Source organism: Ursus maritimus, unplaced genomic scaffold (assembly GCF_017311325.1).
Source record: "Ursus maritimus isolate PB19 unplaced genomic scaffold, ASM1731132v1 scaffold_14, whole genome shotgun sequence".
NCBI classification, from domain to species: Eukaryota; Metazoa; Chordata; class Mammalia; order Carnivora; family Ursidae; genus Ursus; species Ursus maritimus.
In genome coordinates, this window is record NW_024423786.1 from 60,423,443 (window position 1) to 60,442,712 (window position 19,270).

The window sequence follows — 19,270 nt, forward strand, 5'->3', positions numbered from 1 at the left end:
CCCCCCCCCCCCCCCCCCCCGTTCCTCTCCCGAGCTCGGTCAGAGGCAGGGAGACGGGATCCCGGGACGGCCCCAGAGGAGTTAGGAGCTGTTCTGCTTCTGGTTTAGGTGTGAGTGGGGTGTCTCCACCCCTCCCGTCCCCGGAGAGCCATAGAAAATGCCCGCCCGCCCACCTCCACACCTGCCCTCACACTCCCCACCTCCTCTCTCACTCACACACACATACACATCTCAGTTCACCCCGAGCTTGCAGACACTCCATTCACCTTTCTCTGTCTCTCCCGCACTTTCTGCCTCATCTATACAGTCCCTGTCTTGGTGGCTTTTGACGTATCCGGCTCCTCCTCGGCCATGACAGGTCTGTCCCCGCCTCCTCTCCAGCCCCATTCCCTCCTCTGAAAGACAACTGTTTTGTAATCGAGGACGAGGTGGTTCTGTGGCCTTTTCCCTGTTTTCTGACATATTTGTCTTCCCACCCTCTGGTGACAGCGTGCGCTGGGAACGAGGGTCTGGAAGAGGAGTCCCTGTTGGTTTTTCTTGAAAATTCTCTTCCTGTCACCCAAATAGGCACTCCTCAGAGGGATGGGGTTGACCTAGGCTGAAAATCCACTTTGTTTTTGCCGATGGCTCGCTTCTCCCTGTTTGTTTTCCCAGAATATCCTTCAAGTTCCACTTCCCCGGAGCCCTGGGGGAGGGGCAGCCATTTTGGCTGGGTCCCCAGTGGCCACCTTGGAAACGTCAGCTGGCTATGGGACTATTTCACCTCCTTCCCCCCCGGGACCCAGAGCTACCCCCACCATCCTCTCTCTGGTTTCTCTTAGCACGTTATCAACTAACCACTAACTCCTTCCCTCTCCTCCGCATGTCAGCCTGAGCGTTGCAAATAGCCCCTCAGTCTAGGCTCTGAATGTCTCGGGCCTGTCTCCCTCAGACCCCGTGGCGTTTTTAAACGACCCCATAGTATGCTCCGTGAGGGGCCTCTGGCGTTCTTGAGCGATAGTGCCCTTCATTCCCGCCCTCTCTAACTGTCCATCTCTTCTCTGACACTGCGGCCTCCATACCCCACCCTCAGAGGGACCCTTCCCTTCTTCCCTCTCCCTGGATCTGAGTCTCTTCCCTTGGGGTCCCCATGTTCTCCTGCATTGCCCTCGCCCCCCCGGTCTCTCTCTGCAGTTATTTAATGCCTGTGTCAGATCTACTGTAAAAAGAGGATAAAGTACAATAAAATGAGAGCAATTATATATATAAATATATATCATACACGGAGCCCTGCGTGCGGTTGTTCCTTGCTGAGCATTTGGAAGGGCTCTGGGAAAGAAAGTGGGGGGTGGTGGGTGGGGGTGATTCGGGGCTTGCCCAGGCCTCCTTCCCAGCTCTGACCTCTCCGTCCAGTGTCCAGGCAACCAGATCACTCCTTCACCTACACCGTCCCTGAGATCACTGCACGCAAGAGAGGCAGGGAGCCTACACCACTTCGTACAGCGCGATAGTTAACGATGTGCCTACTGTGAACGTTCTAGGCACTGTGAGGACACACTTATGAAAGAGGCAGAGTTCCTGCTCCCAAGGAGCTCCCCAGTTTAACAGGAGAGGTGAGGAGCACACGAGATACTCTCTTACCAGGTACACCTACACAAACGTGCTTCCAGGAAGGGGAGAAAGCCAGGGAGGACAAAATGCAGAGTGGTCGACTACTTTCTATCGGGGGCTGCCAATGGCCGGTTTCTCGGGCTTAAAGGATGGGGTGTTTGGGGAAGAGAGTAGAGCGTCGGCAAATGCCCAGGGACATGAGAAAAGCTGACCAGAAGAAACAGATCTCAGAACAATATGAACTGTTATGATCCTAATTTTGTGTATACACACAATCATAGAAAAAAAGGATGAGTGGGTCCACGTACTGTTTACTGTGACATACGGGGATGGGTCTAGAGCCGGTTTTTATTTCTTGGGTTTTTTTTGTGTGTGTTGTTGTTGCTTGGTTGGTTGACAATGAAAAATACCTTTATTACATAGGACATATATACACAATTTTATCATAAATGCGTCACACGCACACACACACAGTAGGATCACTGGGTTTGGTCGCTGTTGTGCCAGAATTCATACGATGCGCTTTGGTGCATTCCACGTCTTTCACTCAATACATTTCTTGTGCCCCTGTTTCACCGGGTAGAGTTCTAATATGTGTGGTTTTTTTTAGATGGCTGTGTAATATTTTTCCTATTGGGTTGTTCTTCCCTTATTAATTTGTTCAAATTCCTTGACAGCTGTAGATATAAACATTTTTGCATTGCAAAACTCCCCCCAAGCAATTGTTTGCCTCTCTGTGAAAGAGTGTTTGGTCTTCAAATAGTCCAACACGGTTAGCTCTTTTGCAGTTTCTGGTTTCCGGACACTAGAGTATACTCATATTATCTAGATTTTTTTGGGGGGGGGCAGGATTTTCATTTCATTTAAACTAATACATTCACTTTAATCTCTCTGATTTTTGTTAATTTTGCTGTGTGGTGTAAATTAGGAGTCCAGTTGTGTTTTATTTTTCTAGTTTTGTCGATTTCGCTTTACTTTTCCAAAATCGAGGGTAGCTGGCTGGCTCAGTTGGTAGAGCACAGGGCTCTTGATCTTGGGGTGGTGAGCTTGAGCCCCAAGTTGGGTGTAGTTAATAAAAAATTTTTTAAAAAATCTATAGTTTATTCCCATGGAGTTGAAATGCCAACTTTGGCCATATAAGTTCCTGTATGTCGAGATTTACTTTCAGATTTGGTACTTGCTGCCTTGCTTTGTTGTTGTTGTTATCTCCACACCCAACGTGGGGTTCAAATTCATGACCCCGAGATCAAGAGTCCCATGCCCTCCTGGCAGACCCAGCCAGGAGTCCCCCCGGCTTTAAAAAATTATTTATCTATTTACCTTTTTAAGAATCTAATCTCTACACCCAACATGGGGCTTGAACTCACGACCCTGAGATCAAGAGTCACACGCTCCCCTGACTGAGCCAGCCAGGCACCCCTCTCAGTGCTAATTTTTGAGAAGATAAAAAATATTTCTCTATCTACTGTCCATCTACTTGTAATTCCAACAATATTCTAACCTGGTCTCTTAAGTTTTTAGGTACATACTCATATGATCAAAAAAGCAAAGAGATATTTCACCAATGTTGGTTTCTTTCCTTTTTTTTTTTTTTTTTTTTATCCTCTTGAATGTGTTAGAACATTGTCGGTAGGCATCCCTGTATGGTTCTTTATTTTAATTGAAATTATCTTAGTGTTTAGCCATTAGGATAATACCTCCCGGTATTCCACTACTATTTTTAATTAAGATTTTTTTTCAAGGAATGGTTGCTGAAATTTAATCAAATTCCTTTCAGCATCTGTTGATATATTTTTTTTCTTCATTTGTTAATGTAATGAATTATGTTGATAGATTCTCTATTAAACAAACTTTGTGCTCCTGGAGTAAACCTTTACTTACGGTGTTAATCTTCTTTTGATTAATCAATGCATTCTGACACTATTTTGAGAGTTTTGCATCTATGTTAAGCTAATTTAGCTTCTGGGTTTTTACGGTCTTAATCAGGTTTTTCTATTAACGAAACCACAAAAACTTTACATGAATTAGAGATCTCGTTCTCTTCCTGTGGCACAGAATAGTTCAAGTAGCGTTGGACTAGTTGATGGTCTTTGCTGTGTTTTCCTCTACAAGCTCTTGAGTTTTGCTTTTTAAATGATGATTTTTAAATTTTTATTTTATTTTTAAAAGTTTTAAGAAAGATTTTATTTATTTGAGAGAGCAGGAGGGAGGGAGGGAGGGAGGGAGGGAGGGAGAGAGGCAGACTCCCGCTGAGCAGGGAGCCCAACATGGGGTTTGATCCCAGGACCCTGAGATCAGGACCTGAGCTGAAGGCAGATGCTTAGCCCACTGAGCCACCCAGGCGCCCCTAGTTTTCATTTTTTTTTTAAGATTTTATTTATTTATTTGAGAGAGAGAGACAGCCAGCGAGAGAGGGAACACAAGCAGGGGGAGTGGGAGAGGAAGAAGCAGACTCCCGGCGGAGAAGCCTGATGTGGGGCTCGATCCCAGAACGCTGGGATCATGCCCTGAGCCGAAGGCAGACGCTTAACGACTGAGCCACCCAGGCGCCCCTAGTTTTCATTTTTTAAAGTAATATCTACACCCAACGTGGGGCTTGAACTAGTGACCCTGAGATCAAGAGTTGTGTGCTCTACCAACTGAGCCAGCCAGGCGCCCTTCTTTCCTTTTTAAAATTTATCTCCCCCCCGCCAAGCTCCTGCTTTTGGATTTACCCTTTCAACCAGTTTGCTTTCTCTTTCAACAATTTGTATCTTTTTTAGGATGCACACTAGGTTCCTTTTGCTTCTCTCTCTTTTTTAAGAATAACAAAAGCATTTATGGCTATGCATTTTCCTCAGAGTACACCTTTTGCTGGGTCTCATAGCTTTGAGAACTCCGTGTTCCTGAATTCAGGGAGATAAGTTTTCCAGCATTCCACATCTCAGTGGTACAGGGCTCGGGCTTTGAGCTTGAGGGCAGAGGCCATGTCTGCCACAGGTCCCCACGGCTTAGAACAGAGCCAGGCAGAGTAAAGCACCAGTGAATGCCCACAATTGACTGAATGAACACGAGGAAAGGAAGCAAGCAGGTGGGACTAGAGAGTTAGGGACCCATTCTAGGTCTGCAAACCCAGCCTCACTCCTGGCCGGGTGATCTACCAGCTCACAGAGGTTTTGGCAGAGCCAGTCAGATCGGCTTTCTGCAGGAGCAGAACAAAAATGGAAACAGCCAGGGACGCAGTCTAGGGAAATGTGAGTCGGGGTGCTGGATGCTCTCAGAAAGGAGCTTCAAGGTGACCCATCTAGCAGAGTGAGGAGAGGGAATGAGTTTCGAGAGCTCTGGTTTGCCAAGGCCCTGGTGGGTGGGGAGAGATGAAGGAGAACTGTCTCTGAAGGAGATGGGGAGTGTTTGGCATTTCCCGGCAAGAAAAGAGAAAGAAGGTGGTTTTGCAGCCAGGGAGGCTGGTGGCCTCACAGCCACCTAGGATCCTTGGGGCCAGCCAAGGTACTCCCACAGGCACTTGAAGCCTGGTCGATAAGGCTGAGAAGACAGTGCCCCAGAAGCCTGTCTGGCCCTTAGCACTCCTCCCTCTGCCTCCAGGGAGGAGTGGGCCAAGCAATGTCCCCACTGTCTGGCCATCCTTCCAAGCACTGACTCGGCCAGCAATGGGTGATGGGGAAAGCTAGCGCCCAGCCCCCCTCCCTGGGAGCCAGCAGCACTGAGGAATAGGACAGGCGGGGGTGCTGAGCTCCCCAACCTCAGCTCTCCTCCCTACCCCAAGAAGCCCTTTGAAAGGTTTTCCTGGCAGAGTTTAAAGCTTCAATTCATTGAATTGCCTGGCATGAGGCCCAGGATGAGGGGATGCCGGGAAGGCCCCAGCCCTACACCCCAGCCCTCACCTTAGCCGCCCCCACTTTCCTGGGACCCAGGCCGGCAGGCCTCCCCTGCTCCCTTTCTCTTCTTCCAACGGCACCCACTGCCTTTCCCCTCAGGGACCCAGGTATCCTGCCCCTTTCTTGCGGAGCAGATGGCCGCCCCGGAGGCTCAGGCTTGCTAAATCAGACATTTAAATCCCATAATCCTTGGTGAGAGGCTGATGGAGGGGGGCAGCAGCCCAATCCTAGAAGCAGGGGCAGGAGAGAACCTTGTGCCAGCCCTGGAGGGGAGGAGGGACAGTTGGTTCCCGAGTTATGAATGGAGTCCCCCCCTCCCTTGTTGTCATGCAGCCCACAGACTGACCCAGTCTCCAGCTTTTGTTCTCCTCCGGGAGTACCGGCGTTGGGCCCCCCAGCCCACGCTCCCGGGAGACTCAGGTGGCTGCCTCCCAGCGTCACCTCCTTCCTCACCCCTGCGGCATGGTTGGCCCCACGCAGCCTGCCCAGGGGCCCACCCCCCCACACACACAGGTGATAGTAAAATTTTATTGTAAAATAAGAGACTGCTGTAAAAACAGAATATAAAAAGGGAAGAGGAGGAGGGGGTGTGGTGATGCGAGCAGAGGGCAAAAGAAGTTGACTTGAGCAACTTGGGGAAGTAGAAAGATCTCTGTAGATACAGATCTCCACCGGGGATGGAATCAATCTTTCCAGCTGTGAGATGGGAGTGAGATTTCCTCTTGGGTGCTGGGGCTCCCCTAGAGGTCGGACAGGATTTGGCCAGCGAGGAAGGGACCCCTCACCAGCTGCCCCTTCGTACAAGTTGTCACCACACCCACCAGCAGGGACAGGGAACCAGCACTCACGAAGGCACCAAGTCACAGTCATCATGGGATAAAAGGGCTGTTTTGGGGGGCCAGACTAACGTAATTTCATTCACCCTCACTACAAATTCCGTGAGGTAGGTATGGTTATCAGCATTTCATAAAAATGGCTTATGAAATTAGGAAATTTCAACCACTAGGTAAAACGGTAGAGAACTGGGCTCATAGCCCAGTGTGTGATTGATTCCTGACCTTCAGGAACATTTTCCTACCTCTCCCATGGTTCCTCACAATAAAAATCTTTAAAAACCAGGCTGGAACGTCCTACGTCCTCCCCACCCCGACCAACGACCTTGTAGGCCAACTTCTTTAGCAGAGCCTTAAAGCAAGGCGAATGGAAGAATCCAGGGCGTCTCTGAGCGCACCTGTACCAGGCAGTCAACACACCGAGCAGGTGCATTCAAGCTCCCACGTCCCAAAAATGCCAGGAAAGGAGGGCAAGGGGGAGGGGGGGTCAGTGGAGGGCGGGGGAGGGGGACACAGGAAGCAGGGGACATCAGTCTGAGTCGGGTCCCTCTCTCTTGAACATCAGCTTTTTATGGCGGGAGGTAGACTGCCCCTTCTTAGCCTTCAGGTGGCTGTTGGGGAGACAAGGGGAGGGGAAGAGATGACATCCATGAGTGGGAGGCTGGGGGCTCCTTGTCTTATCTTAGATCTAGGCTTGGAGGGCCCAAGACGGGAGCAAGGGGATTTCAGTTACAATGGCCGCCACCAACCGCAGACATGTTTCCTGAGCATCGGGGGGGACTTCTGTGTACGCTCTTCATCTTCCCCCGCCCCGTCTGACAAGGAAGGAAACCGGGCCCAAGGAGGGGAACCGCAAGGTCACACAGACCTGCTCGTACTCGGCAGGGCTGGGGGTCTGTCCCAACCCTGCTGTGTCCAATACTCCCACACGGCTATCAGGCCCCTATTTGAGCCCCCAGCTCTGCACTAGCTGTTGCTAGAAATGACAAAGAAACACCCCTGCTCATCCCCTGAGAGACTTGGGGACCTCCCGAGGATATACCTAGGGGGAGAGGAAAGCGTGTCTGGGCAGGGTGGGGCCCACCATGAGGGCCTCAGCTTCCTTTGACCATGAAGGTGGGATTGGAATGGAATCCTGTGGCTTTCCAAGGCAGAAAGGCAGGGGAGTGGGGCTGGGACAGGGCCCCGGTCACTCACCTGGAGTGAGCCCTGCTCCCCCCTGGCTCCTTGCCACTCAGGGCATCCTTCAGCTCCAAGGCCTCATTCAGCTCCCTGAACATATTGAAGCGTTCACGCCCACGGATCTGTGGCAGGGGAGGAGGGGGAGAGTGCAGCATGAAGGTGAAGCCCCAGTAACCTTGAACCCTATCAGTGCAGTTAAGTGTCTGCGGCAAGGGACGGCTGCCCCCTGATGGCCAAGTGCCCTAATTGCAGGCAGAGCGGTCAAGAAAAAAAACCGCATTCTGAGCGCCGGGCTTGAACCAAATTTTCAACCCAGGAATATTCACTTCCGGAATCAGGGACAGGACCAGAGGAAAGGATGGACAGAGGAACAGGGCCTCGCCTCCCATTTGCTCCATTCGGTTTTTCTTCCCTCCTCCGATCCCAGTGAGTGGGGGGCAAGGGGGCCTGCCTCCCTGTGCCTCCCAGACTTGGTACCTGAAGGGTGAAATATTCCCCATCCAGTGGCTTCTTCTTTTGTGGGGGAGAGCAGCTGGTGCTGGGAGGCAGTGCTGGGAAAGAGGGGAGGAAAGACAAGAGAAGGCTACCTTTTGAGCAGAACTGCACCCTCTGTCTCCCCCACCACCTCTCATCCTGCCTGCTTACCTCGCTTAGTGCTTCCGGGGGGCGGCTCGGGGGAAGACTCCCCCTTCTTACGGAAATTCTCCTCCTCTGTGCGCCGGTCTCTCCCAGGACAGGCACAGACGCGTACCTCAAAGCTGCTCCGTCCGAGAACATTACCACTACCCAGGTAAGAAGACAGAAGCAGGAGGCAGTAAGGACGGTGAGCCCCCTGACTCCCGACCACCCTCCCCCTCTGTGGAGCTTGGGCCTAAGCAATATCGAGAAGCCACAGGTGAGAGGTTCCAAAGCCAGAGAAAGGAAACAGGAGGAGGCGTTGGAGGGGGGGGGAACAGCAGAGAGAGTCCACGTGTGGGGATGGGAATGAGTGGGCGGGATGGGTGTCAGTAAGGGGGGAAGTGACCAGGGGCAGGGGGGCGTGCGGGCCCTACCTGGAATCTTCCAGGGTGATGATGGTGAGGATGGGCCGCCGGTTCATGCCTCCCATGCAGGAACTGTTACACATGTAGTTATAGTGGACTGTGGTACAGTCAGAGCCGACCTGAGACAGAAGACAGCCCCGAGGTCAGGCCACCCTGCCCCCCAGGAGGGCCTGTAGTCTCTGTAGGCCTCAGTTTCCCCAACCGTGGAACGGGGATAACCCATATGGCTCTGCACACCTCCCGGGGCCATGGGGAGCTTGATAGAAGGAGAAAGCCCCCCTATCTGCCACCTGACGAACCCCTCCAGCCCTCTCCGCCCAGAGACCTCAGATGACAAACCAGACCTCGGGAGGCTCATAGGGCACCACCACGCTATGTCGGAAAGTGTTTCTGTCGTCCAAGTACTTGGCACGTAAGTTTCCTTCCACCCGGATGAGATGCTGAGGCGGGGCCAGCCCTACAAGCAATCAGGGAGGAATCAGGGCTTGGGGGCCTCTGGGCACCGGCCCCCGTCGCGTCCATCGCCCCCGGCCGCTCACCATCACTACCATCAGAGCAGCGCTCGTGGTGGGGACAGCGCCGCACAACCTCTGTCACGAACTCCGACTTCTTATAAATGGCCATGGCGCGGACACAGGTGTCGGGTGGGGGCGGGGAGTTGACCCACAGCTGCACGGGGCAGGTCTTTGCCAGCTGGCAAAACAGCTTGTTGAGGGAGGGGGAGTACTGTAAGGAGAGGAGAAGGGACGGGCAGGTCAGGGGACGAGTGCCTGGGGAGGGGTCAAATGGACAACAGCCGAAGCACCCACCAGAAGCCACATGCTGCATGGGGAGGGTGGCCGGACATGGCGGGGGTGGGGTCTGAATCCCAGAAGCTTACTTTAAAAAGCCAAGGACTGAATCGGTGCAGGAAAATGAAGAAGGGTTCCACGGCCCCATACGATGGGAAGGGTGAAAGCCCAAGGTCACCGACTAAAGAGGTAAAACTGACAGGAGGTGCAGACAGGAGCAGCATTCAAAGTCCCAAACAGAAAAACCCAAGCGGATATGGCCAAGCACCGAACAGTCCCATGGAAAGCAGCCTGTTAGGGCCACTGACCGTGCAAGTAACAGACTTGGCTGTCCCGGAATGCAGGAACCCCAGACGGAACCCATAGGTGCCAGGGTAGGTCTTCGGGGAAGGGACAGAGGATGACAGGGGCCAGGAGATGGCTGGTCCAGGGGCCGCAGGGGCGGGAGCCACTGGCATCCTGGGAGTGTCATCTGAACCTTCGTCCATCCAGTTCACGACGCCTTCTGAGAGCAGCAGTTCATCCACTCCTGGGGACAGCTCGGAAGACTGCACGTGGAGAGACAAGAGTTGGAGGGCTAGGTCCCCAGCCCCTGGCCCCCCACTGGCCCTCCCCACATCCAGTCCTTACCAGAACATTGTTTTCAGGAAGCCTGGAAGACAAGAGCAGAACGTCAGTGCTGGTGTTTGCTCCCCACAAGCTTCTACCAGGGGGCTGGGGATGGGGGTGGGTGGGCAGGACGGGACAGTGGTCCCGGGAGGCTGGTAGGGCGCCTGCCCTGCCCTCTACTTACAGATTCCACAATTCGGAAAATGTCTCCTGGCTCAGAGGGGGGTCGATGGTGAGCTCCGACTGCGGGTCCTGCATCGCAGCTCCTGGGAAGGGAGCGTGGCCGCTGTGGAGAGCAAAGTGGGGGTACAGCCTGAGATATGCCCAACCCCAGGTTCCCCAACCCCAAGGGAGGGACCCCTCCACCAGCACCGTACCGTGGCCTGAGATGCCACGGCCTCTGGCCTCCCCAGGAGCCGGGCTGCTCCTGCCCAGCCCGTGGATGACCCAGCCCACCCCACCTGTCCTCGTCCTCGAGGCACACACATAACCGGAGAGGGAATCCCAGCCTTCCCACCAATGAGTCCACAAGCCTTCCTGAAAGGGTACCCTACTTCTACCCTCCGTCCTGGTAATAAGGATGAGACATGTCAGCCCACACCCTCCACCTGGGGGAGGGTACCTCCATGGACCCCCACGTTTGCCACCTGACCCCCTTCATCACAAAGCTTCCTCAAAAACCGCTATCTCCACTCCCACCCGTGGCTTACAGAGTCCTCAGGCTTCCCCCGCCTGCCTCTCTGAGCTCATCTTCTAGCTCTCTCCAGCCGCTGGCTGCCCTTCTCTGCTGCCAGACGCAGCCCAGTTCACCCGGCCAGTGGTTCCCTCTACTGGGAACCCTGGTCCGGCCACTGCCGCGGGGAGGCACCTTCTAGGGCCTCATCTTGACCATCACAGCTCCTCAGTGATGTCTGTCCAGACCACCCAGGCAAAGACTGCCCGCCAAACTGTCACCCGATTTTAAGTCTCGTGCCCGGGACACTGTCTGATACCTTTTCTTAAAGGTCCTCGGGGCAGGCTTATTACCTGCTGCGCTCAGCACAGCACTAGCAAAATGCCCTGCGCTCGCTGGGGCTCACTGACTGCGGTGAGTGACAGAACACTTGTGCCCAGGCCGTGAGCAGGTTGTGAGCTGTCCAAGGAGAGCGGGGAAGGGGCCGGGCGGCGTGTGTGTGTGTGTGTGTGTGTGTGTGTGTGTCACAGTCCCGGGTGCCCTAAGCTATGCTGCCACCGTCTCATGACATCCTCCCCAGACACCAAGTTTGTCCTGAGTTTTGCTGGGGCGGGACGAGGGGGGGGGGCACTCCCTCTGCGGACGGCCCCGTTCATTACTTCTGTCTTGTAGAGCGAGGGCAAGCCCATCACCCCCACCCCTGACCCCAGCAGTGCCTCCCATGATCACCTCCCCACCCCCCCCACCCCCACCGCCAACATTCACCTGCTCCCAGGGCCTGATTTCTTACATACTCAGAGTTTGTGAAATCCTTTCATGTGGGTTAATTCATTTGTCCCGAGAACCACACTTGCCGCCCCTGAGCCCCCCCGCAACAGGTGACCCTGATAAGTGAGGAATCCGCCTCTTAAGAGAGAGGGGAAGGGACCCGCCCACAGCACACACAGGTGAACGAATGAGCTTTTATTGAAAATGACCATTCAGACATCTAGGAGGAAGATGCTTGCTTCAACACAGACCACTCTCTCTGCAGAGCTCTCTTTTGTTCAGGCTGGAGGGTTAGATTTTGGCTGGCGGAAGTCCTCCAGCGAAGAGGCTGGCAAAGGCCTCCTCATCACAGCTGCCAACACTGAGGGGTGGGGGTGGGGGTGCGAATGGACAATGCCCGTGCAAGGAGGAAGGCAAGAGGGGGCGGCAGGAGTGATCCCAAACACTGGCTTGGCGGGAAAGGACCAGGACCCCCCCCCCATCAATGATCAAAACTTTGAGATTTTATGGAAGGGAGTTTCAGAAGTCAAAATGTACTGTTACACTTGCTGTGTGACCTCACCTACCTTACGGGCTGGTCTTTTGGCTTCCTCACATACAGGCGTGGAGTTTTGCTCATCTTTATATGAAAGTACCCAGGACCGGGAGACGCGAGCAGCAGGCTAGGCCTGCATCCCAGGCTCGCCACCTATTAGCTGTGTAATTTGGGGAGGTTACTTAACCTCTCTGGGCCTCCGTGTCCCTTGGTCGAAAATAGTGCCCTACTTATTATGGGTAACGTATAGAGCCGAGAAAAGTGCCCGGCACATACTAAGAGCTCGACAAACGTGTTTGTTTATAGATTGTCCCATTTCATGAGTTCGACATTGCAGGCACAATCACTAGGAAACCTTTTCAGAGCAGGCACTTCTCAGGGATGAGCGTCAAGGGCCATTAAACAAAATTTTCAGAAGCTGAATCATACTTTGCAAATGGCTGGGGAGGCCACAGACCCAGCTGGGACTCCATCGAGGGGCCCAGCCCACCACCATCCCGACAGTGGCTGCTGTTTACCATCCCCACAGGGGCCCACGCTCCTGGTGGCTTACTTCATTAATCCTCTCAAGAAGCCAGTACCATAGGTATCATCAGTGGAGGGAACTGAGGTTGAAGGAATTAACTCACTTATCCAGGTTCAGAAACTTCCCGAGGGGCAGGGCGAGGGATCTGAACCTGGGCTGTCCAAAGCCCACACCTAGGCTCTCAATAATTATGCTCCTCTGGCTTCATCCAGAGTCTGGTGTAAAAAACGTCCTTGGCTGAAAGCTGTTTGATTGGGGAAAAAACCAAGATGATTCTGGAAAGTACTAAGGCAGTGTCTGGCCACTTACTACTTTGCAAAACCACTTCTAGGTAGACCCCCTTAGAAGAGGGCTGTCTGGGGCAGCAGCATGAGTTTTGCACAAATTATGCGCGTGTCAGTGTGGTTCTCCACGATGGGTGATGAGAAACATTACTATCCACCAGCAGGGAATGGCTCCACGAAATACAAGAGACATTTACAGCAGCAGTTTGAGGAAATGAATTTATCTGTGTATATGTAACTAGATAGAGCTCACAGGTGGATAAAAAAAATACAGTTTGGGGGGGGAGCCAACCACAGTAACGTAAGGAGTTTATGTGAGCTATAAATACAAAATGACTACAGCTGACTCTTGAACGTGGGGGTTGGGGCAGCGTCCCGCGTGCTGTTGAAAACCCGTGCGGATCTCTTGACTGCCCCCAAATTTAACTACTAACAGCCTACTGTTGAGCAGAAGCCTTACCACTAACATAAACGATCAATTAACATATATTTTATATATATTATGTTAGAAATTTATTTATTTATTTATTTATTTATTTATTTATTTATTTGAGAGGGAAGGAGAGACAGAGCATACAGATGGAGAGAAAGAAGGAGCAGACTCCCCACTGAGCAGAGAGTCCAACGAGGGGCTCCATCCCTGGACCCCAAGATCACTACCCGAGCCTTAAGGCAGATGTGTCACCAACCCAGCCACCCAGGCGCCCCTTATATACCATAGTCTTAGAGTAAGCTAGGGACAGGGGCGCTTGGATGGCTAAGCTGGTTGAGTGTCTGCCTTTAGCTCAGTCATGGAGCCCCCACGTTGGGCTCCCTGCTCAGCACACAGCCTGCTTCTCCCCCTGCCCCTCCCCCTGCTCGTGCTCACTCTCTCCATCTTTCTCAAAAAAATAAATAAAATCTTTAAAAAAAAGCAAGCTAGAGATAATGCTATTAAGATAATCACCAGGAAAAAAGAAAGACATTCATAATACTGTACTGTATTTATCCAAAAAACCCATGTATTAAGTGGTCCCACGCAGTTCAAACCTGTGTTGTTCAAGGGTCAACTGTATTTACTGCTTATAAACATATATATGTGAAAGTACGAAAGACAGGCAAGAATAAAAACTCACAAATCTATGATAGTGATGGTCTCAGAGAGAGGGAGATACGTATGCTCATGGGACTGGGGGTACTGTCAGAGGGTTTTAGCTTCATTAACGAAGAAAAATAAAAAAAGATGGTAGTCATACATTACTTGTATATTAAAATAGGGACACAAATAAGATAAAATGTTAAGTGTTATAATTATTTGGTGGAAATATAAGTATTGTATTATTCTCATCTGTTTTTCCAAAATAAAAAAACCTAAAAAAGAAAATTGCATAAGACTTACTACAATTTCAAACACATAAAAAAGTAAAAAAGAATGATGTGCCCCCATGTATCCATCTTCTAGCTTCAAGAATAATCAACATTCTGCCTTTATTGTCTCCCCTAAACCCCCAGCCGCTCCCCAGAAGCCCACAAATGTTTTTGAGGTAAAATCTATGTAAGTTGAAATGCACGATCTTAATTTTACCACTTAGATAACAAAATTGGACACATTTTGATACAACCTTGTAACCCAGGCCCACCAAGCCTAAGACACTTTGCTGTGTTTCCTTCTGAAAGTTACACATTTTATGCTTAGGTCTACTATCCATTTCAAACTGTGAATGGTGTGAGGTAGGGGTCAAAGTCCGAGTTTCCGCTCGTTGTTTCAGCACTATCTCTTCTTCAGACTTTCCTTCCTCGCGGTGGATTCATTTGGGGGCCTTTGCGGAAAACCATTTGACTAAACTTATGTGTCTTTTCCTGGGCTCTATTCTGTTCAGTTGTTGTCCTACGGGAGCTTTATAGTGATCTCGAAGTCAGCTAGTTTCAGGCCGCCAACTTTGTACTACATTTTCATTTGGGAATCAGCTTGTCCGTTTCTACACACAGACCTGCTAGGATTTTGATTGGGATTAAATTAAATCATTTTGGAGAGTACGGACATCTCAACACTATTGAGTGTTCCATCTATGGTAGTCTGTTATTTAAATCTTCCTTAAATTCTCTCAGCAGTATTTTGCAGTTTTTAATATAGAAACCTTGTCCACCTTTTGTTCAATTTATCTTTGGGTATGCCATGTTTTTGGATGCTTTGTCAGTGGCATTGTTTTTACAATTTATTTTCTGACTTCAGATGCAACGGTTGCTATTATATAAAAATGCACTTTATGCATATCGCTTTTGAAAACCTGTGACCTTGCTATAAGTCATGATAGTTCTCCTCTTTAAAGGATTTTTTAAAGTAATTTCTACATCCAATGTGGGGCTCAAACTTAAAACCCCAAGATCAAGAGTGGCGTGCTCTACTGATTGAGCCAGCCAGGTGCCCCTCATGACAGTTTTTCAATGAATCCCCTAGTAGCCTGGTTAACACCTTCAGTATAATGTTGCAGGGGTGAGAATCAAATCCTCTTCTAGTTCCTGATTTTAGAAAACAAGCATTCAGTCTATCATGATTATGTATTGATGATAATTTGATTGTGGGTGCCCTTTATTGGACTGAGAAAGTTTTCCTTTTCCTAGTTTGCTGGGAGATTGGCTTTTCTTTTCTTTCTTTCTTCTTTTTTTAAAATCATGACTAGGTATTGCATAATATCAACTGCTTTTTATGCATCTGTGGAAATGATCATAGGACTTTTTACAAAAAGATTTTATTTATTTATTTGAGAGAGAGAGAGCACAAGTGGGGTGAGGGTCAGAGGGAGGAGACCCCCTGCTGAGCAGGGAGCCCGATGTGGGACTGGATCCTGGGACTTGGGGATCATGATCCCAGCTGAAGGCAGATGCCTAAGGACTGAGCCACCCAAGCGCCCCAATCATCGGATTTTTATCCTTCGATCTGTTAATGTGGCAAATTGTACTGACTGATTTTTTTTAAATGTTAAAACATCATTGCAGTCCAGAGATAAACTCCACTTGGTCAGGATGTATTTATCATTTTTACAGATTATCAGATTTGATTTGCTAAGATTTGTCAGACTTTTGCATATATATTATGCAAATATGCATACCTGGATATTTTGCAAGAATATTGGTCTAAATGTCTTTTCTCATAACGTCCTTGTCTGGTTTTGGTATCAGGACTCTCAGGATATCATGAAATTGGGAAACGTTACCTCTTCTATATTCTGAAAGTTTGTGTAAGATTGCTGTTGTTTCTTCTTCAAATGTTTGAAGAGAAGAAGAACAAAGAAAAAACAGAACAGAAAACAGCATTAACATAGTAGCGTTAAACCCAAACCTTACAAGAATTGCATTAAATTAAATAGACCAAGCACTCCAATTAAAAGCAATTTAGTGGGGGGAAAGGAGGGCTGTTTCAACAAGTTGGAGCTAGAAGAACAGGATATCTATATAGGAACCCCCCCAAAAGAACCCCTACCTCACACCATGATAAAAATTATTTTAAAATTAATTAGTTAATAATTATGGCTCATAGACCTAAGTATAAAACCTAAAACCGTAAAGGTTCTAGAAGAAAATATCCTAGAGAGTATCTTCATGACCTTAGGGTCAGCAAAAATTTTCTAAACAGGTCACAGAAAACGTTTGAAAGACAGAAGATGAATCTTCTGGGGCTCCTTCTTAGACACTGACAGAGAGGTAAGCAACAGGTCAGGAGAAAACACAGATACCGACAAAAGAGGCCTATCCAGAATACATAAGAGCTACATGCAGCTGAACACAATTTAAAAAAGCAAATAAACCAACTTAAAAAAAAGGGGGGGGATTTGAAGACCCACTTCCATTTACAACATAGGACTAGCCAATAAGCACGTGGAAACTGATCCTAGCTAAGACGGCTGCAAATGAAAACCACAATGATGAACCACTTTAGAAAGACTGACAAACCACATGTGAGGAAGGGCGGCTCTTGCTGGTGGGAATGTAACACGGGACAACCACTTTGAAATGTGAGGATTTTAAAAACTAAGTTTAGATCTTCTCTCTTACCTAGCAATTCCACACCCAAGCAGTTATCCAAAAAAACAGGAAAACATATGACCACAAAGAGAATTGTACAAGAATGTTAATAGCAGCTTTATTCGAAATAACCCCAAATGGGAAACCACTCAAATGGTCACCGAAAGGAGAATGGATAAACAATCCACGGTTTATTCATCCGACGAGATGCGCTAAATACAAAGGAGCAAAACGCTGATACACTACCGATACATTTAGTAACACGGACGGATGTCACAGGCATTATGCTGCCCACCAGAAGCCTACACAAAGGAGAACATACTGCGTGGGTCCGTTTACAGGACGTTCTCCAACGGGCAGAACCGGTGACAGAACTCAAAATAAGGACGAGGGTCAGAGACTGACTGGGAAGAGGCACAACCTTCTCCGGGGCGACGAAAATGTGCATTTTGACACGCTGGGGATTAGCTGCCAAAACTCGTCTAATTGCCGTGGGTTTAAATGCTACCTCGATTTCGGAACAAGCTGCACACACGCGCGGCGCGCAGAGGCCGCTACGGAGCAGGTGCGCAGGTGAGCGAGCGCAGGCTGGAAGCACCGCGCTGGGAGGGACTGGCGGGCGGGAGGCCGGACCCCCGTCCCTTCGGCTCCCTTCGGCTCTACTCGGTTCCCCTCGGCTCGGCTGGCCCCGCCTCCTCCAGGCCCGCCCCTTCCGCCCCCACGACGTTCGCTCTGCGTCCGATATCGGAATGGCTGAGCCCAGAGCCGGATGCCAAAGAAACCGGGTCTCGGCCACAAATAAACGGCGCATCGTCGCACTCTGTCATCGTTTCACTCTCAAACGAACCCCTTCTCGCAAATACCCAGGGCTTAGCCGTCGGCACGCTTTTTAAAACCCCGTCCCTCGCAGTGGTAGCGTCCGCCGGGATTGCAGCCGACGGGGTGGAGCACACCACTCAAAGAGGGGGAGGGATCGAGGTTTGCATCAAAACAGACCCTCCCTCCCTCCCTCCCCGAAGCGGCAGCTAAGTGGTCGAGGAAGGAAAAAAAAAAAAAAAAAGGAGAGGAGGGGGCTGGCAGGCGCCTTCCGCACGGAAGCGGAGCCAAGCTAAATGACATTTTCTCTCTTCTTCCCTTTCCACGGGTGAACAGTGAGCTGCTCCGGAAAAAAGAAACCGGAAACGCTGCGGCAAAGTGGCAGAAATGTAAATGTGCAGCCAAACAATAACAGGGCTCGCGGGCCTCTCGGACCTGGACAGTCCTGCCCGGCTTCGCGGGCAAACCTCTCGTGGAGCACTTCCCACTTCCACGACTGACAGTCCAATTGGATTTTCTCCATCTAGCGGAGCTGGGGACCGGTTGGAAAGATCCCTTCAGGAAGGACAAAGGTCCGGAAGTTATGGGACCTTAGCAGATTGGGCTTCCTGGATCAACCCCCAAATAATCATTTCGGAATGGAGCCCGAGGTTCCACCAGGATGCGGTGCGCTCGAAAACCTGGGGCCATGGGTCCCCAAAATTCCGAGACCCGTAAATCTCAGATCCTGATGCTTCGTGCGCCTTATTTCAGGGTTCCCCACACCCAGCACTGGGATGGGAGGTGGGGTGGGGTGGGGAAGAACCCCTTAGGCCGGCTGCAGGTCCCACTCTCCAGTTCAGCTCCGAGTCCGGCTGGTCCTAACATCCCCATCACCTACACCCACGCCTCCCAACACTGCATTCCTAGGTTGGTGCCGCCAGCCAAACCTCCATTCCCCCAAATCGCTAAGTCCCAGTGCCCCATTCCCAGACCCCCAACAATGCTCCCAAGCTGAAAATACACGGAGCCGAGAGCCGGTGACTCAGAGAGGACTCATCTGGCTCAGTCAGGAGCTTACCCGAACCTCAGGGGAGCGTGTCACCGTCCTGGGAAGCACGCTCCGAGGCCGGACGCCAGTTGACCCCGGAGCCCAGCGACTACCTGCGCCCAGGATCGTGGCTCTGGACTTTTCAGAGGCTCAAAACTTTTAGCGCCAGTCGGAGCACATGGGAGGGGAAAATCCCAATCCCAGCAACCCCCGCGAGGCTCCTGGCACAAAGCTGGACAGTCGCCATGACAAGTAAGGGCAAGCAGTTCGCCGGCGGGCGGAGGCGGTGGGAATAGAGTCCGAGATGAGGGCGGGGAGACAGTGGGGATTCTCGCCGTGTTGGTCCTGTAGCTACTCGACGCTGGGGAGGGGAAGTTCGATAGGCCAGAGCTGTGAAGGCGGAATTGGTGGAAACCATTTTAGAAGACCCCTGACACTGTCTCAAATATGAAGGTGGAAGGAAGAGGGTCCTTTGCACTTGCCATTCCTCTCCCAGATAGCTGGATAGTTTCTTTTCAGCAGCTAAAACGTGTCCTTTTAGAAAGGACTTCCTTAATATCCGAATCCAACGAATTCATTCAGATACTCTGTATCACACCATCTTGTTTAATTTCCTTCCCAGCCCTAATCGTTTTCTGCAAAGATTTGTTCCTTGCCTTAAATACACAGCAGCGTAAGCCTTCGGGGGCAGAGACCTTGTCTATTATCTGATT

At 50.7% G+C, this 19,270-nt stretch overlaps 1 protein-coding gene across 2 annotated transcripts; it reads right to left on the minus strand.

The window, feature by feature from the left end:
- Positions 1 to 5,979: 5,979 nt before the first annotated feature.
- Positions 5,980 to 18,743, minus strand: TP53 (tumor protein p53). Of its 2 annotated transcripts, none has more exons than XM_040629973.1 (11): positions 18,588 to 18,743; positions 10,108 to 10,209; positions 9,945 to 9,966; positions 9,623 to 9,862; positions 9,072 to 9,249; positions 8,868 to 8,980; positions 8,533 to 8,642; positions 8,126 to 8,262; positions 7,958 to 8,031; positions 7,496 to 7,602; positions 5,980 to 6,909 (listed from the first exon to the last, which is right to left on the minus strand). In XM_040629973.1, exons 2-11 carry the CDS (start codon positions 10,179 to 10,181, stop codon positions 6,828 to 6,830), a joined length of 1,137 nt encoding a protein of 378 aa, XP_040485907.1. In that variant the 5' UTR covers positions 10,182 to 10,209; positions 18,588 to 18,743; the 3' UTR covers positions 5,980 to 6,827. The 2 variants fall into 2 exon arrangements, with proteins under 2 accessions (XP_040485907.1, XP_008686194.1); XM_008687972.2 differs by having other exon boundaries at positions 9,063 to 9,249.
- Between the last annotated feature and the right edge of the window lie 527 nt (positions 18,744 to 19,270).

What these genes read in the sequence shown, in the direction of transcription:
- TP53 (XM_008687972.2), bottom strand. Translation starts at nt 10,181, where the DNA reads ATGCAGGACCCGCAGTCGGAGCTCACCATCGACCCCCCTCTGAGCCAG. An exon ending in TTTTCCGAATTGTGGAATCT is followed by an intron (nt 9,967 to 10,107) that starts GTAAGTAGAGGG and finishes CTTGTCTTCCAG; the next exon opens with GCTTCCTGAAAACAATGTTC. An exon ending in GGGAATATTTCACCCTTCAG is followed by an intron (nt 7,603 to 7,957) that starts GTACCAAGTCTG and finishes CCCCTGCCACAG; the next exon opens with ATCCGTGGGCGTGAACGCTT.